The 27,039-nt window shown below is 37.5% G+C and overlaps 1 protein-coding gene across 3 annotated transcripts in view; it reads left to right on the forward strand.

The window, feature by feature from the left end:
• Epha6 (Eph receptor A6) overlaps positions 1-27,039 on the forward strand; it is a 951,337-nt gene that overhangs the window by 799,798 nt on the left and 124,500 nt on the right. For all 3 annotated transcript variants that reach the window (NM_001419529.1, XM_039088720.2, XM_039088721.2), the window contains one exon: positions 7,717-7,926. In NM_001419529.1, the coding sequence (NP_001406458.1) occupies positions 7,717-7,926 (210 nt within the window). The remainder of the gene's footprint in view (positions 1-7,716; positions 7,927-27,039) is intronic.

A 27,039-nucleotide genomic window follows, 5' to 3' on the forward strand; every position in this document is an offset into this window, starting at 1 on the left:
AATGCAATATGAGCAAACATAGCTGGGGTTACCTGGATTTGTCTCATAATTGTTTTTAAATAAATTTTTGGCATTGCATATCCTTAAACTTTCTATTATCAAACATTCCTGACCCCATACCCAATCACATGATCTATCCTATGTTGAGCTTCTACCCATAGTTTAAAAATCTCTGTTTTATAGTGTTTATACACACTACCTCCACTAATACATGATGGTAATAGTGACTACATTTATCTCTCACAGTTGTTTTGAGAATTAAATGGAAATGCACCTGTAAGATTTAAGGTTGCTACAGCTTTATAGTGATTTATAAATGTTGTGTATTTTCCCCAGGTCAATGTGATAGCAATTAAGATAAGCCTGGCCAAATAATACTTAAATTCTTCTTGGAGCTTACCTTTCATCTGGGTGATATTTTTTGAACAATGGTCAGATGGATAGATGGATGTTGAGCTAACAGACAGACTCAGAGATGCAGAAATAGTCACAGGGAGCTAATCAGGGTAATAGGTTCTAGAAAGATTAGCATTCAGATTCACCCACAATGGGATAAGTTCTCAGGATTGGATGGCCTAGTGCTGGAAATTCTGGCATTTTGGAAGTTAGTGTTTCTTACTTGACTTCATGTCTTGAAAATGACGGCGACTGCCTAAGGCTGTATAACTCAAGGACATTAGACTTTTTCAGGGTCAGCTTGAATTGAAACTTGGTTATTGTAACTACCCCACTCTTGAAGGCCTTTTTGGTTTGTTTTGTTTTTACTTTATAATCCAATTGCCTATTTCCCTCCCTCCTCTCTTATTTCCCCTCCCCAGCATCCTTCTGCCCCCATTTCTCCTCAAAAAAGAGGAGCCTCCTACCGCATGGATATCAATCAGCCTTGTCGTGTCAAGTTGTAGTAGAGCTAGCTGCATCTTGTCCTATTGCAGCTAGGCAAGGCAGGCCAGTAATGAGAAAGGGATCTGAAGGTAGGCAACAAAGTCAGATAAAGCCCCTACGCCTGCTGTTAGGAGTCCCACATGAAGACCAAGCTGCACCACTGTTATGTACATGCCTGTCTGTCCCATAGATGCTCTCTGGTGATTCATTCTTTGTGTGCCCATATTCGCCCAGATCAGTTGATTCTGTATGTTTCTTGTGGAGTCTTTGACCTCGCTGGTTCTTTCAACCCTTCTTCCCCCTTTTCAGTAGTATTCCCCAAGCTCAAAGGATGTATTTTTTATTTACTTTTTATTTTTATTTATTTACATCCTCACTGTAGCTCCCATTCTGTGTCCCCTCAACCCATACCATCTCCCCTTTGACTCTGAGAAAGTGCCCTCCCCCCTGTATCACCCTACTCTGGTGCGTCGAGTCTCTGTAGGACTAGACACATCCTTTACCACTGAGGCTAAACAAAGCAGTCCTCTGCTACATATGTGCCAGAGGCCTCAGCCCAGTCTGTGTATGTTCTTTGGTTGGGGGCTCAGTCTCTGGGAATTCCCAGAGGTTCAGGTTAGTCTCTGGGAATTCCCAGAGGTTCAGGTTAGTTGACACTGTTGATCCTCCTATGGGGTTGCAATCACCTTCATTTCCCTCAATGAGTCCCCTAACTCTTCCAAAGGGGTCCCTGACCTCCATCTAGTGTTTGTCTGTGGTATCTACATCTGTCTGAATCAGCTACTGGGTAGAGCCTCTCAGAGAGCTGCTATGCTAGGCTCCTGACTGCAATCATAACATAGCATCCTAAATGGTATAAGGGATTGGTACATGCCTGTGGGATAGGTCTCAAAATGGGCCAGTCACTGTTCTGCCATTTTTTCAATCTCTGTTCTTTGTCCCTGAGTTTCTTTTAGACAGGACCAATTTGGGTCATAAGTTTGTAGGTGGATTGGTGTCCACAATCCTTCACTGGGATCCTCTCTAGCTACTAGAAGTGATTTCTTCAGGTTCCACATCCCAACTGCTGGGCATTCCTGCTAAGGTCACTTGCATTGACTCCTGGGAGTCTTCCTCATCCCAGGACTCTGGAACTCCCTAGAGAATCCCCCCATCCCAACCTCTGGCAGTTCTATATTTCCATTTATTCTCCTGGCTTACTGCATTTTTTTCCTGTGTCTCCCCATGCCTGATCCTGCCCCCTATTTCCCTCCCTTCGCCCACCAATGTCACTCTTTCCTTCTGCCTCCCATGATTATTTTGTTTTGCCTGTAAATGGGATTCAAGCATCCTCACTTGGGCCTTCCTTCTTGTTTAACTTCTTATGGTCTATAGAGTATATCGTGGGTATTCCGACCACTTAGGCTAATATCCACTTGTCAGTGAGTACATACCATGCATGTCCTTTTGGAACTGGGTTACCTCACTCAGGATGATATTCTCAAGTTTGATCCATTTGCCTGCAAAATTCATGATGTCCTTGTTTTTAATACCTGAATAGTATGCTGTGTAGATGTACCACATTTTCTGTATCCATTCTTCAGTTGAGGGACATCTGAGTTGCTCCCAGTTTCTGGCTACTATGAATAAGGTCGCTATTAACACAGTGAAACATGTGTCCTTGGGCCATGGTGGAGGATATTTTGTATATATGCCCAGGAGTGGTATAGCTGGGTCTTCAAATAGAACTATTTCTGATTTTCTAAGAAAATTAGGATTAATTTCCATAATGGTTTTATAATACTAGCAATGAAGGAGTATTCCCCAGTCACCATATCCTCACCAGCCTGTTTTGTCATTGAGTTTTTGATCTTAGCTATTCTGATGGGAATAAGGTGGAATCTTAGGGTTGTTTTGATTTGCATCTCTGTGATAACTAAGGATGTTGAACATTTCTTTAAATGTTTCTCAGCCTAAGATTCCTCTGTTGAGGAATTCTCTGTTTAGTTCTGTACCCCATTTTTATTGGGTTATTTAGTATTTTGCACTCTAACTTCTTGAGTTCTTTATATATTTTGGATATTATTAGCCCTCTGTAAATGAAGGTTTAGTGAAGATCTCTTTCCAATCTGTTGGCTGCCATTTTTTCGACTGCTCTTTCAGCATCTAGTTTTTTTTTTCTTTCAGTTTATTTATATAGTGAATTATGTTAATGCATTTTTGTACATTGAACCATCCCTACATCCCTGGAATGAAACCTACATGATCATGGTGAATGATGTCTTTGATGTGTTCTTGGATTCAGTTTGCGAGTTTTTAATGGAGGTTTCTGCATCGGTATTCATAAAAGAAATTTGTCTGAAATTCTCTTTGTTGAGTCTTTGTGGAGTTTAGGTATCAGGGTGACTGCAGCCTCATAAAATGAATTTGACAGTGTTCCTTCTGTTTTTATTTTGTGGAATAGTTTGAAGAGTGTTGGTATGAACTCTTCTTTGAAACTCTGGTAGAATTCTGCACTAAAACCATCTGGCTCGGGGCTTTTTTGATTGGGACATTTTTAATTACTGCTTCTATTTTCTTAGTGGTTATAAAACTATTCAGATGGTTTACCTGATCTTGATTTAGCTTTGCATTGGTATCTGCCTAGAAAAATCACCATTTCATTTAGAATTTCTAATTTTGTGGGGTAAAGGCTTCTAAAGTAAGATCTAGTGATTCTTTGAATTTATTCAGTGTCCATTTATGTCTCCCTTTTCATTTCTGATTTTGTTAATTTGGTTCTCCTCTCTGTCTCTCTGTTTCTCTGTCTCTCTCTCTGTCTGTCTCTGTCTCTCTCTCTTTCTCTCTCTCTCTCTTTCCCTCCCCCCCTCTGCCTTTTAATAGTTTTGTCAAGGGTTATCTATTTTGTTGATTTTCTTAAAGAAAGAGGACTTTTTTAAATGTACTGACATTTAGATGCCCATCATGCCTAGTCCTGCTTTTAGTCTATCTCACAAGAGTTGATATTGAGAGTATACAATCTCAGACAAAATTTAGAAATACTAATGTTCCACTGATAAACCAAGGACAATTTTTAATGGGCCTGTCTTTAGTTTTCTCAATATATAGCAAAGTAGAACAAAAGATAGCAATCATTTTTTACTTGGGTGTTATTATCTTGATTTATATTAGTCTACTGACCTTTTACCTATTGGGGCTTTGTACCATTCACACAAATATAAACCTAGTGGAAATGAGCAGAGATGATTTGTCATATTGTTATTATGAAAATCATTTTGACCTTATGGACTCAGACAGAATTGGCCAAATGAATTAGAAATTAATAAGAAACATTATGTGTCCTCTGAAACAACATGTGCAGAGTAGTTCAGATTATTTTCACACACCAGTATCTCGGTTTTTAAACGGCATTTCTTACAATTGTTAGAACACAAATTCCCATGCAGTTGATAGAAAAGTAGTTAATCCAAGTCTCTTCAAGTGTTTAATAGCAACATTAAAGTAACCCATCAAAGGCTTACATGCACAATCACTAAAACATAGAAGAATTCAAGTGTTCATCAACTTTAAGTGAATAAAAAATAAATAAAAGTAAGTAACAGTATAGAGATAAAACACTGATTGTGCTTTAGTGTAAAAATTGTCTTGGAAATATTAGGCTACAACATGCAAGAAGTCAGCTATAAAAAGCTGCAGTTCCTGATTAGGAATGTCGAGAGCAGGCAAAATCCCATTGTGGCAGAAAGTAGGTTAGTGGTGGCATAGAGTAGTGGGACGACTCAGCACAGAATGGTGTGATGGTGGACATGCGATTGGTCTCATGAGGGTGACGGGAAAAATCTTAAGCTCTATTAATGTTATGTGCATTTAATGGATGAATGTCATGCTATGGGATCTCTGTGTTACTAAAGCTGTTGAAGAGAGTGTGATATTATGCTGATGAAGACTTGATAATGGGACTTTTAAATACGATTAGTGGGTAAGTAAACTAGTGCGGCCATTATGAAAAAATCAGTATAGCTATTCCTCAGAAACCCAGAAAGAGAACTGACATGTAACTCACTCATGAGTTACAATCTGAAGGAATCTAAGGCAGCATAAAATAAGGATGCCTATACGACCTTCATCACAGCACAATTCACAATAGAGCCATCATGGAGTCAGCATAGGAGCCCATTGAGGGATACTCAGAAGAAAAAATGTGATGTATATATTGGTATACACTTCAGCCATTAAGCAGGAATGAAACCAATGTAATTATTCCAGCATGTTGATGAAAATAAGGAGTATCCTGTTAAGCAAAGATATCAGAATGGGGAAGATGACTCAGTCAGTAAAATGCCTGCATAAGGGATCTGAGTTTGCAATCCCAGAACACACATAAAAGCCAAGGTGCACACCTGCAAATCTAAGGTCCCAGAAGCAGAGAAGTAGAGCTAGGAGGATCCATGTAGCTTATTGGCCAGTCAGTGTAACTGAGCCAGTGATTTGTGGATTCATTGAGTGCCTTGGCCTAAAGAAGAATTTTTAAAAAGATGAACAATAATAGAAGACACCCAGTATCAACCTTGCATAAACATGTATACACACACACACACACACACACACACACACACAGAGAGAGAGAGAGAGAGAGACCACTAGCTAGTCTTTGAGACATCATATTTCTCATACATATAGAATTTAAAAAATGAAATCAAAATTAACAGAAACACAAAATTATTAATATAGAAGGGAAACTAAATAGATTAGTAGGGGACCAGAAATTAGATGGAATGCATTACAGATAAGTAATAGGAGGGTAAATATCAACAAACTACCTTACACATGTGCATGTAAAGGCCTAATGAATTCACTATTACTAATTTTAAAAAAGTTGTTTTAAATAATAATTTTGTTTTTGTGGCATCCTCAGGATAGATTGGAAACTTCATTTCCACACGATCTTGTATAACTGTTTCCCTTTATACACATAGGTGTTTAGAGTATCAACAGATATTTTTTTAGAAAACAAAATTTTCTGATTCATTGAAATTATAAAATTTCATATAATAATAACCAAGATGCACTCACTATTAACAATTATTAAAACAATCCAGGAGTTGTCCATGTATTTTATATGTGAGTCTTGTTCAAACTCTGGGTTGGATCACTACAGTTGTACAAAAAAGGGAAGGAGGATTTCTTTATTTCCTTAGATGGTCCAGGAACTTTTCCTACTATTTAGAAGTTCTGCCTGACAATAAATATGACGAGTCTCGGGACCTTTACTCCCTGAGAAAGAAGAATTACCTTTTAGAGTGTAGTATAGTCCTTTCCAGAAAAATAGAATTTATGTTTTCAATTCTAAAGTTTTGAGATCCCTAATAGAAGAGAGTTAGGTAGAACACATGATCGGAGAGGCCGGTTCCATCTAATGGTGGCCTGTCTCCAAAGATGGATTGCAAGCTTAAAGAGCTAATAACACTAAGAATTTTCATTGCTAGGCTATCTCTTGTACATTAATTATACAGCAGAGCTGCTTTAATGGCTGCACTTTCTGTGAGGATGCTTTGTTTAAGAAAATCTTCTTCTCTTTACTCTGCACTTGAATGTGGAGATACAATCTGAGAACTGTCAGAGAGATCTGGTATGTAATGCCAAGTTTCCACCATTGGTAATGTAAGCTTATTCTTCTATGTAACACTGTGGAAGAGGCTGTCCCTATGAGGAATCCTGTGGGTCTCATCACCCTATGCCTAAGCTACTTTGTGGTTTTTATCAAACATTTGTGACGATAGCTTGTAACACAGAACAAAAGTAATCGCTCTCGTGTATGATTCTGTTATATAAGATAATATTGCTTTAGTGTCTTACAATATATAAATCTTTTAATATCACTCATAAATTAATTGGCCTTGTGTATAAAAATGACTGGAAATCCTTATGCTTCTCTGTAACTCACTGATGCTAACACTCTCCAAACAATTAAGTAAATTAATACACATTACTTTCATTGCTATTCACATCTCATCTGACACCAAGACTTCTACCTGTATTGGCTTTGCTTGCTTTTGCAAAGAATACCATTGGACTACTTTTACTCTTTCATAAATTATGTATTGTGCTGAACTCCGGGTGGGAGGATAAGGTGTTGTATGTTGATTATTATTGTACAACACCACGCTGCCTGGTTTGTTGTTCTCATTGCAGTCTATAGTATGATTCTTCTAGCCAGAAACTTCAAATACTTTCTTCCATATTTGTCCAATATTATTGAAAACAAAATCTAGTTACTTTTTGTTTACTTGTGTTATTCTATTAGGTCTGCAGCTTTTCTAAATCCATTTCTTGTTTATATATCTTTGTGGGATTTTTCGGGTTTTTTTTTTTTTTTGGTTTGTTTTTTATGACCTAGCCTGGGCCATTTTTCATAGCATTTTTAGTTACCACATGAATTTCTCCCAATCGCAGGCTTTGTTGTCCTCGTGCCTATTTGTGCAGCCCCCAGGGAGGATTATACACACAGAATGCCCATTGTGTATTCTCTTCAGTCTTTGCTTTCACATCATTTTACTTCAGTCTGTTTTTGTTTAAACAAAAAAAAAACACCATGAAACCTTGGCATAGTTTTCTTTTGAGGCTGACTTGTCTTGCTGTCCTCTGTCCTTGTTTAACTAACCTCTAGTTAGCTTTTATTCCTCCTTTAAATGTCAAACAATATCTTGTACTTTGTTATGAAGACCAGCCATAGTCAGCAGAATTGATGCATGTCTCCAATAGATCCTGTACAATTCCTTTGTGGTTCCATTTACTGCATATGTGCATGCATGCTCTATTAAGATTAGCCAACTCACAGGTGTGGTTCTCTCACAGAAGCACGATGGCCACTTCACCGTCATCCAGTTGGTCGGCATGCTTCGGGGCATTGCATCAGGCATGAAGTATCTTTCCGACATGGGATACGTTCATCGAGACCTAGCAGCTAGGAACATCTTGGTGAACAGCAACTTGGTATGCAAAGTCTCTGATTTCGGCCTCTCCCGAGTGCTGGAAGACGACCCAGAAGCAGCTTATACAACAACTGTAAGTTTTTTAGTGCCCTGATCCGTCACCGTCTTTACTTTTAGTTTTTCATTGTTGCTCCTGTTGTTTTTTAAAAAAGAAATAGAAAAAAAAATCCTCACACTTCTAAAATTTCCGTCTTTGGGCTTCTGACGTGCTGGAACTCTGTGGTCCTCATGGCATGGCATGACTTTCTACAGATTAAACTGCCCTTACCTGAGGTACTTTAGCTTTCAATACATATTCTTCTTTAAATACATTCCTTTTTAGGTCAGCAACGTTGTCTCTAATACTTCAAGGACAATAAGAAGCCAGTGATTCAGAAATATCTCCTTTTTAGGTGTTATCGGGTGATCGATACACGCTTAGAAATGAATGACGTAAGTTTCTTTGGAGACATATTAAGACTCTCTAACTCTCTAACGCGTTTTCCAAATAGTACTCAGGGGGAAACGAAGCAGGAATAAAAGGCGAAAGCTTTAAAACCAAACTATCATCTTAAATTACATGATGTCAAATTCACGCTGAATATCTTAAACGTTTCTGAATTCTCCAAGTCAATTCATTGTATTCACCTCTTTGGATGTTGTTTTGAAGAATTGGGTTTTAACATCTCTACTGACGTATAATAAACCTGTTAAGTTTTATTTGTGTCTGTCATTATTTGTTTATTAAAATTCTGATCAGTGATTCATTTTGAGCTTCAAGGAAAAAGCAAGTCAAAGTATTCTAAACACATTTATTCTTTTCCCCCTTTTAACCATACTAATAAATTTTAAATGGCATCCCATTAATTAATTCCTCTTTATTTTATTTTCTATTAAATATTTTGAAGTTTCACTGCATTCAATAAGCCTTAAGGTAGATGGAAATTAGGCACTATCAATAAAATAGTTTATGTCCTTCTTAGTATTTTTCTTTATTGGAATCTCCTATGATAATTTGTCAACATTTTCACAATTTCAATATAAGATAGGGTTCTGTGGAAAATGAATTAATCTCTAAGTCTGATATATAAGGTAGAGCTAATCATTGATCTTTTAATTTAACCAAAAACTTTATGAAAATAAAAATCGATAGAACCTGAAAATACATTAGTCATTGTAGTGAAAAATTAATGTCTCAAAATCCATATTCTATATGGAAAATAGCATAATTATTTTCACTTTTCTAATACCTTTTTCTTTCTTTGTCTTATAAACAATTTAATTGGTTTTTAAAATAAGAAGCTCATAGCCAGAATAATATCTTCATAAAACTAGTGGATAACCCGAAGTTGGATGTATGTGCATGTTAAATTTGAACAGCTTTAACATTAAGACTCTGAGTATATTCTGTCACACAGCAGAGTTGAGAAATTTAAAACAGAGTTGCTTTAAATCAGTGGTTCTTTTTTTAATAATATAAACTAGAGTTTATTTAGGGCATGGGGTGGGGAGTTGAGGAGGTAGCAGAGACAGAGAAAGGCAGAGAGACAGAAAGAGAGAAGAGAGGAGTAGAGACCTGCCATGAGCACATGGAGGGTGGGAGGCGAATGGGGAGAGGGGGAAGAGGGCAAGGTAAGAAGAGAACAAGAATAAGAGAATCAGTGGTTCTTAGCCTGGCTGTCATTACTCCATAGGGGTTGAATGACCCTTTCACGGGTGCTGCCTACAATCATCAAGAAACAGATGTTTACATTATACTTTATAATAAAAGCAAATTATAGTTATGAAGTAGCCAAGAAGATAATTTTATCGTTGGGGATTACTACAACATGAGTAATTATATAAAATGGTCATAGCATTAGGAAGGTTAAAAAGCACTGCTTTAGGTCTAGATCATATTTTAGAATTAAACATAAAATTAAAAGAATGGATATTGGAATCCAGTGACAACTATCAAGCCATAGATTGCCTTAAGAAATGTTTCTGAATTCAAAAGTTATCACTGAATCCAAAATAATATAATAAGGTGTTTTTGCAAATTACCTTATTACTCAAAGAATTTTGAGGTATGAACAAGGCTAGTGGTAGTGGACATGCCTTTAACCTTAGCTCCCAGGAGGCATAGACAGAAGGATCTAGATGTTTGAAGTCAATCTGGTCTATATGAGTATAATGAGTAAGGTATCAGGCAGGGTACACAGCAACAATGTTACAAGGAGAGAGAGAGAGAGAGAGAGAGAGAGAGAGAGAGAGAGAGAGAGAGAGAGAGAGAGAATCCCTGAACATGTGTAGTAGATTTTCAGCTTGGTCTTCATGTGGGCCCCAAACAACTAGAATGGGGGCTAATCCAAAAACTGTTGCCTGTATGTGGGATATGGTCTTCTAGCTGGGCTCCCTTGTCTTGCCTCAGTGGGAGAAGATGTGCCTAGCCTCACAGAGACTTGATGTGCCATGGTGGGGAGATATCCAGGGGTCTCTCCTTCAATCAAAGGAAAAGGGATTGGGGAGGGGAAGGATTGTGAAAGGGGGTAATGGGAATGGGTGGAGACAGGGGCAGTGAGTGAGATGTAAAGAGAATAAATAAAAAATAAAATAAAATAATTAAAAGAAAGATGGGGAGCAAGGAAAGAAAGAGAAAGAAAAAGAGGAGGCTGAGGGAGGGAAGGAGGAAAGAAAAATGCCATTAATTGACTAGTTACCCTTATAATGGACATGGACATTCAATCCCAAAATAGCATAGCCATTTCTTTCAAAGACTTCCTCGTTTTAAGATCAGGCAGTCTTGTGCTTCCCAACACTGATACATTCACTGTTGTTATAGAAGTCTGAACAAGAAATATTGTGATAACAAGGATAAGTAGCCTACACAAGATCTTATTTGAAAGGGCAAAGATTGTATCATGTCATATAAAAAAATTAGAGAAACTTTTGGATGGAAGACATTCCCTGTGAAGAAAGAAAAGAGAAAAAACATGGAAATATAGATATATGAACACACAGGTGGGCAGAAATGTAGACAGTTTGAAACTGAGTCCAAAAGAACGGATAAGGCCAAGTTCATGAGCAATTATTTTCAAGGTTCTTGAATGGCACTCCAAGAAATGTGAAAGTTTGTCGATAGCAATTAAGAAACAGCTGCTGATTGAGATGTAAATGAATCTTTTATTCCCCTCAAAGGTTTACTGCCTTTGTCTGCTAACCTGGAAGCTTCTAGCCTCTGTACACTCTAAGCTAGGACTAGAATGCTCTCCGCCTCTAAGACTTGCTGCTGAATAAACTCACCCTTGCTACTTCATTCTGAACTCTGGCTGGCTGGTTCAACTCAACTCTTCTGGCTCAAACTCTTCTCCAAGATTCAAACTGTCTTCTCTCAGTTTCTCACTGAATTGTTCTGCTTGGCCTCAAACTAACTCAGTCAATTTGTTCTAATCTTCTGGTTCCTTCTTATGCCCTGCCTTCAACTGTTCTGCTTACCTTCACTGAACTCCATGAACTCATGGAGGAACTCACTGTAATGACTCTCGGCTGACTGACCCAACTCCACTGCACTGAACTCAACTGACTGAACAGAACTGATGTCCTCTCTCTTCCTGCACTGCTCTTAAATAGGCTCCTTTTCCTGTGCTGTTCTACAAAAATCAGCACATCATATCCTGTCAAAGATTTCTGGAATTCTCTGCTTTGTCTAGCCCCCAATTAGACATCATTGCTTAGGTGGGTGCTAAAGGCATGTTTATATTCCAGTCAGATCTTATGAAATCCAGAGTAGCCATATTACTTGATTAAAATTTATCTACATTGGCATAAATACAAAAGCAAAAAAGTACATTTGTGTCATAGAAGATGTTGCTAACAGAAACAAGTAAATGAAGGGAAGACTAAGGAAAAGAGGAATTAGTAATAAAATGTCCAGCAGGGACTATTGCTGCAGACACAAAAGCTCATACAGGCTCAACTAGAGAAATGTCAGCTAGGATAGAGAAGAGACAAAAGGATTGAAATCATTATGACCATATAATGTTCAAGGTTCAATAATTAATTAGGCATAAATTTTAGAGAAAATGAGGAATTAAGGAAGGCATTATTATAAGTAGACCTAACAGCTAGTTGTTGGGGGACACTATTAATCATGACATAGACTCCCCATTAAAGATGCCCTAGATACCAGTATTAGGTCACAAGTAAAGTCATCAAAAAGAAAATCATAGCTACTCTTCCTGAGATTCATTCAGATAATGACAGCAAACATTCTCCTTGTGTTGAAACTTACAAAAAACTTTTGTACTTTACGGGCATGTACTTAGCCCCAAAATCATTTTTATTGTTCAGTTAAAAGGGATGGTATAGCTAGAGAAAATGTTATTGCTTTCTGAAGCTATACCACAATTCATTGAAATAAATTCATTAAAATTAGGTAAAAAATGGTAACTTTAATGACAAGTGCTTTTTACTAAACCATACAAATATAACATTTAAAATCAAGCTCCCTTCAGTCATTAAAGAAAGTTTGATTCTGCTCTTGAAAGTTAATCAGTGTATAACATTCTTGGAAGACAACTTTACTATAAATCATTTTTATTTTCTTTTTGCATAAGTGTAGTTTCTATTGTCTCATTATTTGTAATAGTTTTTTCATGTCCATAAGAATGGGGTTGGAGCAAAAACAGGTTTGTGAAATATTTAAAAACAGGGAAACATTGGGTAAAAATGTGTTTAGTTTTGATTTAATTTTCTTTCTACCTGTACTCTACACTAAATCTAGTCTTTCCTAATGAAAATGAAAGCCAAATAAATGAGCACTTTTCATAAAAGCATCTTTGTTTATTTAAAACAAGACCCATATTACAATAAAAAGCAGAGAGAACTCACTAATACAGCATAGGCCCAGGGGACCCAGTGCTTCCGTGTCACTGAACACAGGCAGCCATAAGAAGAACAGGTATGTGATTCAGCATGGCCAGACTAGAAGGAAATGTGAGCAAAGAAGTCACCCTATTAGAAATAAATTAATCCTCTAGATACATATTTAAAATCCATATAATTCATATAATATATGACAGTATTTCTACATTATAAAATTCGATAAAGTAGGTTAAGGGATGAGGTTTACAATTAACTATAACTAGAAATTCTCATGTTTGCTCCTACATTTGAGTATTCATTGGTCATGATTTAGGTAGGTCTAAAGTCTATCCTTTTAATCTATACCCAGCACCATTAATTATGGAGCTATCACATTGGTATGCTGTTCCTTAATGGATCAATTGTGGACTGGGTTCAGATTACTTCTCATGAGAAAATACTCCCACTCTGTAGAAAATAGCAAAGCTTGTTATACCATCTCGGGCTCCAAAAATGAAAGAACACATATTACTTATATCCAATAAATCCTGAACTAATGTACAAGTCTACTGTGCACTGACTATCTAATTCTCTTGAGTCCAGCAATACAAGGCATTCACACATAGCATAAGAAGGAGCTTCAAGGTTTACAGATAGGCAGCAGATCACATAAGTTCCAGAATCACTGTGTGGGATTTTGAAAGCCACCCAGGATGGATGGAGTCTTAATCAGCCAGGACCTCCTTTATATTGCCATTGAGAAACACTGAATTAGTGCTGGAGAGATGGCTCAGCCGCTAAAGGCTATGCTCACAACCAAAAATTTAAGAGAAATACTGAATTATAGACAAGTCCATGTTGCATACTTCCAAACAACCAGGCTTAGTGGCCAAAGCTTGCAAGGACTTCCTGCATCCAAGGAAGAGAGAAACGGGCTCTAGGGTATGTTACATACCTAGAAGGTATAGACTGTCTTGTATTGTTTGAAACAATGAAATCATATTTACATTCCGAGAATGTTTTATTGTGATTCTTCAGAACTAAAATCAAGAAGAAAAGGTGACTCAGTGGTTGCAGTCCCCTCCAATACGCTATCTATACTAACAAAGACTGTAAGTGAGAACAGATTCATAGGTGTATGGAGACAGAACCAAGAATAACCAACTGCAGCGTGTAATAGAACTCACATCTCCACAGGGGTGGACAACGCACTTTAAAAGGAACTGCAGTAATAGCAGAGGATTCTAGTAAAGCACTTAAACCCTGAACTGAAATACATCAAGCCTGTGCTAAGGGACCTTGGGACCTGGTAATGACAGTGACACCAAGAAATATACAATGTAGGACTAAGATAGAAGAAAAGTAAATGCCACAAAAATAGTGTCTTGACAAGAAGAAAAGCTTTGCTTTTCTGTGCCCATTCTGGGATAAACATACCAGAGTCTCAGAAGAGTAGTGACTAAATAAGCTAATCTATATAGAAGCCATTGCCTCTTTGGGTGTTTGGATTTTTGTTTTGTTTTATTTTACTCATTCGATAAACAGTTTCCTATCTGGCTAAAATTTAGGTACTGAAAAATCTCTTCCATTTCAAAATCTGACACATATTCACATGGACAACTGCTTTATAAGCAGTCCAAAAAAAGGTATTCTAGCTCATTTAAATATTGCTAGGCAACCACTTCTTATACATATATTGAAAATGCTAAGCCTCTTTGCTTTCAATTATGGAAATAAGGTCCTATTTACCTTAAAAAGAACATTAAAACATATATTTCGGCTCACACTCACATGGTATGAGAGATAATTCTTATTTCAAATATAATGGTAGTGTTATTTTTAATTATGATAATGATTTCCGTTGTATTTTAAAGATTAAAGCAAAGTGCAGGAACCATCATCTGATGCCTGAAAAATTCTGTGGTTTTGATTACTACTTTTCATGTTACCTGAGGAACAATTTTGTTTGTTTTTCTTCAACAACAGTAATAGCATATCAGTACTTTCCTTATTAGAATACGGAGTATAGTAACTGATCACATGGTCTGGATACTTAGATTTCTGTTAACATCTTAGTTTTGGTAAATTTGACTTCATGTGCTCTCTTTCCATATTCTGTAAGAAAAGCAATATGAGAAATGTTAAGTCTACCAATCTAAGAATATATGGCCTATACCCACATATCGGTTATTACCTCTAAGAATATATGGCCTATACCCACATATCGGTTATTACCGCTAATAATGCAAAAGACTGGAAGGAGCCTGTGGACATTAACAGACTGACATTAATTGAGAGCTCAACTCCACACCCAATTCAAGTGTTTGCCAATTGTCTTGACTTTTATATTAATTTTTAAATCTTGGGATTACCCTTTTCAAAAATAAATGTGCTCAACATAAGGATAAATTTACAATATTCTGTTAGCTGAGTATGTTGACATAAGCCTATAATTCCAGAATTCAGGAGATTGAGGAAAGAATATTGTAACCTTGGGGGTAGCCTAGGCTATATAGAAATACTCTCACTCAAACAAACAAACAACAAAAAATGGCCCTTTAAGCTAAACTTAGCAACTGACATTATTTTTTTCCTGGAGCTTTGCTAAAACTTATAGTAAAACATACTCAGAGTGTTTACTCACTGGTTTGTTTACATTAAAAATTTATTCTACAATGTGTCTTGGGAGGAAAGAAAAATAAAATTTTCTACTGAATAAATGTTCTTTTACTTCTAAAATTGAGGAAAGGAAGCTGCTCTTTGACATCCTACCAAGACACTTTCTGTTCATTAGAATGTGATGTAGGGACTGACACTAGGTGAAAGAATAGTTTTTATTTCATGTTTGAGAGATTTGTTAAGCTAAAGATGTAGTGGATAGGAAAGCGTTGATGCAGGTACTAAGATAGAAAACGGCAATAATAACTGGTAGCCTTCACAAAGCTACATGCAGGAAAAAAATAGAACAGGTTCTTGGACAGCATCCACAGAAATTTCATGTGAAGGAAGGGCTGTCTCTTTTGGGCCAAATGCAGCAATAGAAGTAAAAGGAAAGGTAACAATAACAATATTATCAGAAAACTATTGATAGAGATTCAAATAACTTCTTGTTCAATAAAGCAGGTGATGACAATATACATATTTGAAAATGAAAAGCAACAAAATCCAGCCTAGATGAATCAGGTCCACCTTCAAGGCAGCCACTTACAGTTCAGAAAAATAATAATAAAATGATGCTTAACACGCTCACAAAAACTGTTCTTACTCAACTGAGCCTACAATAGCTGTCCATCAAAAGAAATTAACACCCAGGACATTATAATTAACTGAGTAGAAAAAAAATCACATTTGTCGATTGAGGTTTTCTAAATTAAAAGGAAACAAAGTATTGTAGAACTGAGAGAGAGAGAGAGAGAGCAAGAGCACAAGAGAAAGAGAAAGAGAGAGAGGGAGAATTTAATAGGCAAATGTATGAAAAGGAAATCTGAGTTCTTGTTGATTTTTTTGCAATGTACTATTTTGGTAATAGAAATTCTAATGACATAAGTTAATTTAAATATATATAATATATGTATCATATATATATATATGCATCTTCTAAGACTCAAAAAGTTTCACCAATATTACTGCCTAGACATGAGCTTAACAACAATAGACACGCTAAAATGAATGGGAGAGAACCGTGATGCCTGAACTCTACAGAACTTATGAAGCTACAGATAACTGAGTAAAGCTGAGAGCAAGAGAAATAGCCTTCCCCAGGGAAGAGTACATCAAGTGGCTATCCAGTACAAATGGTCATCTTGAAAACATATATAAGTAACATGTACAGACTGAGAAGGTTATATTTAGTAACACATGTGTACATACATATATGCATGTAACAATAGTTAATTTTAAAAAGAGGCTATTAGTTTGAAAGAGAGCTAGGAATGTATAATGACTATTGTTGGTTGTCAACGTGACTATTTGGAATGAATTAAGATGCAGAAATAGGGGTACACATGTGCTCTAGATTTTGAGGAAGGAAGACAACATGTCTTTGATCTGGATCATGAGGTTGGAAGATGCAGGCTTTTGATCTGGATTTTGAGAGAGGAAGATAACAACTTCTGCTGGAAGCCTATACAATGGATGAAGCAAGGGTTCATTCTTTGCCTGCTTTCCTTTGACTTTGCTAGCATATCCATTCCTTCACAGGCATGGGAACAAGACCAACTGAGGTAACCAGCTTTGTGAACTAAACAAATACTATATTCTTGGACTTGCTATTGTTGGATTAGCTGGATTACAGCCTGTAAAGCAATCCAATAAATTCTCTCTCTCTCTCTCTCTCTCTCTCTCTCTCTCTCTCTCTCTCTCTCTCTCTCTCTCTCTCTGTGTGTGTGTGTGTGTGTGTGTGTCTGTGTCTGTGTCTATATGTCTCTATGTGTGTATGTAACTTATATGGAAGATAGATAGATAGATAGATAGATAGATAGATAGATAGATAGATAGATAGATAGATGGATGGATGGATGGATGGATGGATGGATGGATGGATTCACTCCATGAGTTCTGTGACTCTAGAGAACCCTGACTAATACATGAAGTATATGAAAGGGTTTGGAGGGAAGGAAGAGATGGGGAAATTGATGTAATTATATTATAATATCAAAAGTAAAAGAAACTATTTTTAAAAACTATATCTCTAGAAACCAATTGGTTCCATGCATTGCATCAAAATACCGAGGAAAAAAGTTTGCAATGTAAGTAAAAGGACAACAAAGTTCTATAGCAGCCACAAAGAACTCGATCTAAGTGCAGAGGTAGAGTCATCGCCTGTTGTGAGCACTGTATGCACTAGGTTAGATCTAAGCTGAGAGAAGCAAAACTTTAATGGTGACTCTCTTGAGAGTCAGCGGAAAGGGGTACAACCTTTGAGAATACAGCACTTGGGGTACTCATTAGTGACAAATCTTAAGCAAGATAGAATCAGAGGCCAATGAAATTTCTAAAGAAATGATCATCAAAAGAGTCATCCCCAGGTGGGTACAAGTCAATGGTAAAGCATTTGTATAGACTGTGCAGAGTCCCAGAGTCAACCCCTAGGAAAATAAATAAACAGTATACAAGAAAATAGTCATTTCTTAAGGATCGCTTAACTCTGAGAATTAGGAAACAATAGGTTATTAGCTCCAGAGATCTTTGTAGAAAAGGAATAAAACAATATAACTATAATCATTCAGAGGGAAGAAAATGATGTAGACTATAAAGCTAGATTCAGATTATTCAGATTAGAACAATCTAAATCAGTTTAGGTAGGAGAATCTAGGGCAGGTATAATCTTAAGAAGGGAAACAGTGCTAGGAAACTTATTTCATTCTTTGATTTATGAAGAGCAAACAATATAAGAAAACATTCTATGTGGAATCTACTCAATGTCTGTCTTAAAGAAAAATACTCTAAGACCTCAAAACTAGAAGACATTCTTTACAAGAAGACTCTGTTAAGAGCCCATCTTTCTATTCAACATATGCATAATTAGTTAGTTGGTTCCTTTTACTTTTGTCTTTCTTGTAAGGGATTATGGCAATTCAGATTTGTGAAAATATGAGATTTATTTATTCTTGACTTTCTACTTTTATCATTTGTTTGTTTGTTAGAGAGTCAGAGAATACAGCTCCAAATTCCTCTCTTTACAAAAGCATCTCTCTAACCCCTCTTCTTGACAACTTTTAAAATCTGTCCACTATGCATACTGGTTTACTATAGTGAATACTTAATTATTGTGAGTGACAAAGCCATGAAGAAACTGGTGGGAAATACAGAAACTATTAGCATGTTAACCTCAGCAGAACCACCCTTATTTCTTGGTTGTTATTGTTAACTACCACCCACTACGGGGCATGCCTGGAACAATCCTTAAAAAAGTGTAATGAATGAAAAGTCTGCAATATAAAGAAGCCAATGGAACCACTAATGAAGCATTAATAACAATGAATTAGGATATTCACAGCAAAGAAGAAGATACTAATTTTTAAAATCTCTGGAAAATTATACCAAAATACTTTGAGCACAACATAGATAATCTAAGACAGATAGAATGCAAAAATCACACAATGTACATTTTAAGGGAAAGGTAGCCAGTGCCTCTTTTCAATATTTTTTTTAAAGTCAAAAATTACATCATTTCCTCCCTTTCCTTTCCTTACTCTAACACTTATGAGGGAATCCCCATGCTCCCTTCATACAATCATGGCTTCTATTTGTTACTTCATATACATAGTAATACTATGAATATTACATTCAGTGTGTATAACTGATGCTGGGCCCTGACATCACACCATCACACACACACACACGAATATATGTATATATGAGACTTCATTCTGCATAATGTCTATAATGCATGCACATAGATATAAATTGGTACAGATCACAGAATTTAAATATTTATTTAATTATTTTTGGTATATATTATGTGAATATGTTATCAGGGTTCAATTCTAAACATGCAGTACTTTTAACCCTGATGCTAACCATGAAGGATGTTATCTGAAATTTTTTCTTCATCTTTATTAACTTGGGTATTTCTTATTTACATTTCTATTGTTATTCCCTTTCCCAGTTTCCTAGGCAACATCCCCCTAACGCCTCCCCCTCCCCTTCTTATGCGTGTTCCCCTCCCCATCCTCCCCCCATTACCACCCTCACCCCAACAATAAGGTTCACTGGGGGTTCAGTCTTGGCAGGAACAAGGGCTTCCCCTTCCACTGGTGCTCTTACTAGGCTATTCATTGCTACCTATGAGGTTGGAGCCCAGGGTCAGTCCATGTATAGTCTTTAGGTAGTGGCTTAGTCCCTGGAAGCTCTGGTTGGTTGTCATTGTTGTTCATATGGGGTCTCGAGCCCTTTCAGCTCTTTCAATCCTTTCTCTGATTCCTTCAACGGGTGTCCCATTCTCAGTTCAGTGGTTTGCTGCTGGCATTCGCCTATGTATTTGCCATATTCTGGATGTGTCTCTCAGGAGAAATCTACATCCGGGTTCTGTCAGCCCGCACTTCTTGCTTCATCCATCTTATCTAGTTTGGTTGCGGTATATGTATGGATCACATGTGGGGCAGGCTCTGAATGGGTGTTCCTTCAGTCTCTGTTCTAAACTTTGCCTCCCTACCGTCTGCCAAAGGTATTCTTGTTCCTCTTTTAAAGACGGAGTGAAACATCCACATTTTGGTCATCCTTCTTGACTTTCATGTGTTCTGTGCATCTAGGGTAATTCAAGCACTTGGGCTAATATCCACTTATCAATGAGTGCATACCATGTATGTTTTTCTGTGATTAGGTTACCTCACTCAGGATGATATTTTCCAGTTCCATCCATTTGCCTATGATTTTCATAAAGTCATTGTTTTTGATAGCTGAGTAATATTCCATTGTGTAGATGTACCACATTTTCTGTATCCATTCCTCTGTTGAAGGGCATCTGGGTTCTTTCCAGCTTCTGGCTATTATAAATAAGGCTGCAATGAACATAGTGGAGCACGTGTCTTTTTTATATGTTGGGGCATCTTTTGGGTATATGCCCAAGAGAGGTATAGCTGGATCCTCAGGCAGTTCAATGTCCAATTTTCTGAGGAACCTCCAGACTGATTTCCAGAATGGTTTTACCAGTCTGCAATCCCACCAACAATGGAGGAGTGTTCCTCTTTCTCCGCATCCTCGCCAGCATCTGCTGTCACCTGAGTTTTTGATCTTAGCCATTCTCACTGGTGTGAGGTGAAATCTCAGGGTTGTTTTGATTTGCATTTCCCTTATGACTAAAGATGTTGAACATTTCTTTAGGTGCTTCACAGCCATTCGGCATTCCTCAGCTGTGAATTCTTTGTTTAGCTCTGAACCCCATTTTTAATAGGGTTATTTGTTTCCCTGTGGTCTAACTTCTTGAGTTCTTTGTATATTTTGGATATAAGCCCTCTATCAGTTGTAGGATTGGTAAAGATCTTTTCCCAATCTGTTGGTTGCCATTTTTCCTAAGGACAGTGTCCTTTGCCTTACAGAAGCTTTGTAGTTTTATGAGATCCCATTTGTTGATTCTTGATGTTAGAGCATAACCCATTGGTGTTTTGTTCAAGAAATTTTCTCCAGTGACCATGTGTTCGAGATGCTTCCCTACTGTTTCTTCTATTAGTTTAAGTGTATCTGGTTTGATGTGGAGGTCCTTGATCCACTTGGACTTAAGCTTTGTACAGGGTGATAAGCATGGATCGATCTGCATTCTTCTACATGCTGACCTCCAGTTGAACCAGCACCACTTGCTGAAAATAAAATGATATCTTTTTTCCTTTGGACGGTTTTGTCTCCTTTGTCAAAACTCAAGTGACCATAGGTGTGTGGGTTCATTTCTGGGTCTTCAATTCTATCCTACTGGTCTACCTGCCTGTCTCTACGCCAATACCATGCAGTATTTTATCACTATTGCTCTGCAATACTGCTTGAGTTCAGGGATAGTGATCCCCCTGGAAGTCCCTTTATTGTTGAAGATAGTTTTAGCTATCCTGGGTTTTTTGTTATTCTAAATAAATTTGCAAAATGTTCTGTCTAACTCTATGAAGAATTGGATTGGAATTTTGATGGGGATTACATTGAATCTGTAGATCGCTTTTGGTAAAATGACCATTTTTACTATAATTAATCCTGCCAATCCATGAGCATGGGAGCTCTTTCCATCTTCTGAAATCTTCAATTTCTTTCTTCAGAGGCTTGAAGTTGTTACCATACAGAACTTTCACTTGCTTGGTTAAAGTCACACCAAGGTATTTTATATTATTTGGGATGATTATGAAGGGTGTTTTTTCCCAAATTTCTTTCTCGGCTTGTTTCTCTTTTGTGTAGAGGAAGGCTACTGATTTATTTGAGTTTATTTTATACCCAGCCACTTTGTTGAAGGTGTTTATCAGCTTTAGTAGTTCTCTGGTGGAACTTTTGGGATCACTTAAATATACAATCATATTATCTGCAAATAGTGATTTTGACTTCTTCCTTTCCAATCTGTATCCCTTTGATCTCCTTTTGTTGTCTGATTGCTCTGGCTAGGACTTCGAGAACTATATTGAATAAGTAGGGAGAGAGTGGGCAGCCTTGTCTAGTCCCTGATTTTAGTAGGATTGCTTCAAGTTTCTCTCCATTTAGTTTAATGTTAGCTACTGGTTTGCTGTATATGGCTTTTACTATATTTAGGTATGGGCCTTGAATTCCCGTTCTTTCCAGGACTTTTATCATGAAAGGGTGTTGAATTTTGTCAAATGCTTTCTCAGCATCTAATGAAAATATCATGTGGTTTTTATCTTTCAGTTTCTTTATAGAGTGGATTATGTTGATGGTTTTCTGTATATTAAACCATCCCTGCATGACTGGGATGAAGCCTACTTGATCATGATGGATGATTGTTTTGATGTGTTCTTAGATTCATTTTGCAAGAATTTTATTATTTTTTGCATTGATATTCATAAGGGAAATCGGTCTGAAGTTCTCTTTCTTTGTTCGGTCTTTGTGTGGTTTAGGTTTCCTGTAGGCAGCAAAATGCTGGCTCCTCATTACGTATCCAGTTTGTTCATCTGTGTATTTTTATTGGGGAATTGATTCCATTGATGTTGAGAGATATTAAGGAATAGTGATTGTTGCTTCCTGTTATCTTCATATTTGGAGGTGAGATTATGTTTGTGTGCTCGTCTTCTCTTTGTTTTGTTGCAACACAATTAGTTTCTTGCTTCTTCTAGGTTGTGGCTTGCCTCCTTATGTTGGGCCTTACCATTTATTATCCTTTGTAGGACTGGATTTATAGAAAGATATTGTGTAAATTTGGTTTTGTCATGGAATATCTTGGTTTCTCCATCTATGTTAATTGAGAGTTTTTCTGGATACAGTACTCTGGGCTGGCATTTGTGTTCTCTTAAGGTCTGTATGACATCTCTCCAGGATCTTCTGGCCTTTATAGTCTCTGGTGAGAAGTCTGGTGTAATTCTGATAGGTCTGCCTTTATATATTACTTGACCTTTTTCCCTTACTGTTTTTAATATTCTTTCTTTGTTTTGTGCATTTGGTCTTTTGACTATTATGTGATGGGAGAAGTTTCTTTTCTGGTCCAATCTATTTGGAGTTCTGAAGGCTTCTTGTATGCTTATGGGCATCTCTTTCTTTAGGTTAGGGAAGTTTTCTTCTAAGATTTTGTTGAAGATATTTACTGGTCCTTTGAGTTGGGAATCTTCACTCTCTTCTATACCTATTATCCTTAAGTTTCATCTTCTCATTGTGTCCTGGATTTCCTGTATGCTTTGGGCCAGTAGCTTTCTCAGTTTTACATTATCTTTGACAGTTGTGTCGATGATGTCTATGGAATCTTCTGCTCCTGAGATTCTCTATTCTATCTCTTGTATTCTGTTGGTGATGCTTGTGCCTGTGATTCCTTGTCTCTTCCTTTGGTTTTCTATATCCATGGTTGTCTCCTTTTGTGCTTTCTTTATTGTTTCTATTTCCATTTTCAATTCCTTCACCTGTTTGATTGTGTTTTCCTGGAATTCTTTCAGGGATTTTTGTGTTTCCTCTCTAATGGCTTCTACATGTTTACTTATGTTTTCCTGCATTTCTCTAAGGGAGTTCTTTATGTCTTTCTTAAAGTCCCCCATCATCATGATCAAATGTGATTTTAAATCTAGATCTTGCTTTTCTGGTGTGTTTGGATATTCAGTGTTTGCTTTGATGGGAGAATTGGGCTCTGATGATGCCATGTAGTCTTGGTTTCTGTTGCTTGGTTTCCTATGCTTGCCTCTTGCCATCAGCTTGTCTCTGGTGTTACCTTGTTCTGCTATTTCTGACAGTGGTTTGACCTTCCTATAGGCCTGTGTATCAGGAGTGCTGTAGACCTGTTTTCCTGTTTTCTTTCAGCCAGTTATGGGAACAGAGTGTTCTGCTCTTAGGCATGTAGTCATTCCTGTCCACTGGCTTTTAGCTATCCATGTGGGAGGGAACCAGACGGTCCTGCTCCTACTTCTCCTGGGTCCCTGTGTGCAGCAGACCCAGATGGTGCTAGGCGTTTTCCTCTAGAGTCAGAAATGTGGGCAGAGAGTAGTCTCCTCTGGTTTCCCCAGGAGTGTCTGCCCCTATGAAGGTCTAGCTCTCCCTCCCATGGCATTTGGGTGCAGGACTCCTGCAGCTTGACTGCTCCAATCTTCCCATGCCCAGAGGCACTATACAATTTCCTCTTGGGCCAAGGATGTGTGCAAAGGTGGACAGAAGTGGTGGTCTCTCCTGCCCTGCAGTCTCAGGATTCCCCACACTTCTGGGCGATCAGCTCTCTCTCCCACGGGGTTTGGGAGTAGGGAGCTGTGGGCCGGGATCAGGGTTGTTCGGGCACCAGTTCATCTGAACTTTTAAAAGGAGGATCTACCATTTGCAGTAATTAAAAAAAAACCAGAAGGACTAAAAGACATTATGCAAAGTGAAGTACTTCTGACACAGAAAAAATGTACAGCTTATCTCACATGTATATAGAACTGAAATTAGTCCCTATCACAGAAGTAGAGAGTAGAACAATTGTCAGAGGCTATGTGGAGAAGAAATGGGATATGTTGGCCAGAGAATATCAAATTTCAGGTGATCAAGGAAAGATCTATGATAGGAACTAGGAATAATACTGTACTTTATAGGTGACATTTAATATGAGGGTTGAATTTAATCCTTCTGACCAGAAAGAAAAGGGGGGAAATATGAACTAGTTTTATTATAGTGGTCATTTCTTGTGGATGAATTCACTCTATGTGAAAGCATTATTCATATATATGTATATAATTTGTTTTTCTATTTTAATTCATTAGGCTTGTAGAAGGAAGAGTTTCTCAGAATTTGGGAACAAATCAGGTATTATAGGATCATGTGCTTGAATCATTACAACCTGAGAACTTATAAAATGAATGGGTAGTTAGTGCCAACTGGGTTACAGACACTGTCCTAAAGATATTCCAAACAAATTAGTCTCTTGGACTTTCAGTTTTGAGTATGTTGTAATAAATATAAGTTTTTAAATTTAAAAAATAATTTTATGCAATTATAAGTATAAAATAATAATCACAGTAAATACCTTTGAAGATGTGGCCAGAAAATACTTCTTTAATTAGGGACATTGAACCAAGACCTGAAAATTAGGAAGGTGGCAGCCAAGAAAATATCTGAGCCAGAATGTTCTAAGGCAAGGGAAGAAAAAATATAAATCTGCAGGTGGTAACAAGCTTGGCATATTTTGCAACTAGGATTCAGGCCAGAATGGCTGATACACAGAAGAAGTGACAAGAAGGGTCCTACAGGAATTCAATGTCAGGGAAAGGAATGGAAATTTTAGTCTAACTACAGGCAAAACCACTGAAAATTTGACGGAAAAGATGATAGAATTGATGCTGTAAGAGCTGCCTCTACCTGGCATGTTGAGAAGAATATATAAATGGACAAAGAAAGAAATAAGGAAGGTACTTGATTCAGAACTGGCACTTGGTGTAAATCGGTCTAAACCCAAAAATTGGAGAAGGGTGGGCAGACTTGGGAAACAAAAGCTCTGAGAAAAGAAAAAAGGCAGGCAGAATAAACAGTATCCTGATAATTTGTTGTGTTTGTGTGTGTGTGTGTGTGTGTGTGTGTGTGTGTGTGTGTGTGTGTGTGTGTGTTTTACTTTTATGGGCTAAGAAATTGAGAGTGAAGCTCAAGAAGAAGGAAGACCTAAGGGTGGATGCTTCAGTACTTCTTAGAAGGGAGAACAAAGTATTCACAGGAAGAAATATGGAGACAAAGTGTGGAGGAGCGGAGACTGAAGGAAAGGCCATCCAGAGACTACTACACCTGGATATCCATCCCACAAACAGTCACCAAACCCAGACACTATTGCGAATGCCAAAAGTGCATGCTGACAGGAGCCTCATATAGTTGTTTCCTGAGAGGCACTGTCAGAGCCTGACAAAGAGGCAGATGCTTATAGCAGATATTGGACTGAGAACCAGGTCCCCGTTGAAGGAGTTAGAGAGAGGACTGAAGGAGCTGAAGGGGTTTGCAACTCCATAGGAAGAACAACAATATCAACCAACAAGATACCACCCCCTCCCAAGAGCTCCCAGGGACTAAACAACCAATCAAAGAGTACCCATGGCTCCAGCTGCATATGTGGCAGATGATAGATGGCCTTATTGGGAGGAGAGGCCCTTGGTCCTGTGAAGGCTTGTTGCTCCAGTGTAGGGGATGCTGGATGGCAGAGGGGAGCCTGCGTGAGTGAGTGAGTGAGTGAGTGAGCACCCTCATAGAAGCAGAGGGAAAGGGGATGGGATAGGAGGGTTCTGGAGGGGAAACCAGAAAAGGGGATAACATTTGAAATGCAAATAAAGAAAATATCCAATAAAAAAAAGAAATTGAGAGTGAAAGAAATTTACTGATGTGCTCAACACCGTAAGATATGGTTGTTTCATAAACTCTAGAGTGCCTAGAGCAGTATCTAAGACCCAGCAGGCATTTACTATACACACATTTCACAAGATCTCAGGAGATTCAAGAGCATGGTCATTGATCGCATGCCTGTCTTATTCCCAAAATCTGAGAACATTTTCCTTCTACAAGCTTAATGAATTAAAATGGAAAAACTAATTCTATACATATATATGAATCATGTTTCATGTGTGTCTTCGAATAGTTTTAAGTAGTAATATTAAAGTGTTTGTCAAAGAATCAAATAACTATCCTCCAAATATTTCAGTTTTCCCTCTTTCAGAACTTCCTTTTGCAATTTCTTTCCTTTCATTTTCATACTCTCCTCTGTCTGTCACCTGGAAGCCCATGCAGGAAAGGATAGTAGCCATGAGAGCTTTGGAAGGTTTAGAAAGACAAAGAATCGTCAGTGGATATATAGATAGAAAGATACGGGTCACATAATTCTATATATTTATTTAATCACTTTGTCTTGTTGAGTTTGTAAATTTTTCCCACAGTGCATATTTTACTTTTATGCTAAAAGAATGAAAACACTATATATCTTACGCACAGAGAAACAGCTCCTGATAGAGTGGCAAAACAACTTCTTCTGCTAGGTATCAGACAGTGACAAAGCAACGTGTTAATGTGGCTTCTCTATTACTGGCTGGAAATCATTTTGCTAGATAGCATTTTCTTTTGACTGAAAGACAAGACAATAAAGGAAATGAGCGTTACTCTCTCATTGGTTTTTCAAGGTATTCTAGAACATAATTCCAAGAAGTGCTGAGTTCCTTCAGAGTTCATGGCCATCATTGCCATCACTAGAATTACCACTACACTACTAACTTTTTAAGGCCGATAGCCATGAGTCCAAGATGCAAGT

Source organism: Rattus norvegicus, chromosome 11 (assembly GCF_036323735.1).
Source record: "Rattus norvegicus strain BN/NHsdMcwi chromosome 11, GRCr8, whole genome shotgun sequence".
In the NCBI taxonomy this organism is placed as follows: domain Eukaryota; kingdom Metazoa; phylum Chordata; class Mammalia; order Rodentia; family Muridae; genus Rattus; species Rattus norvegicus.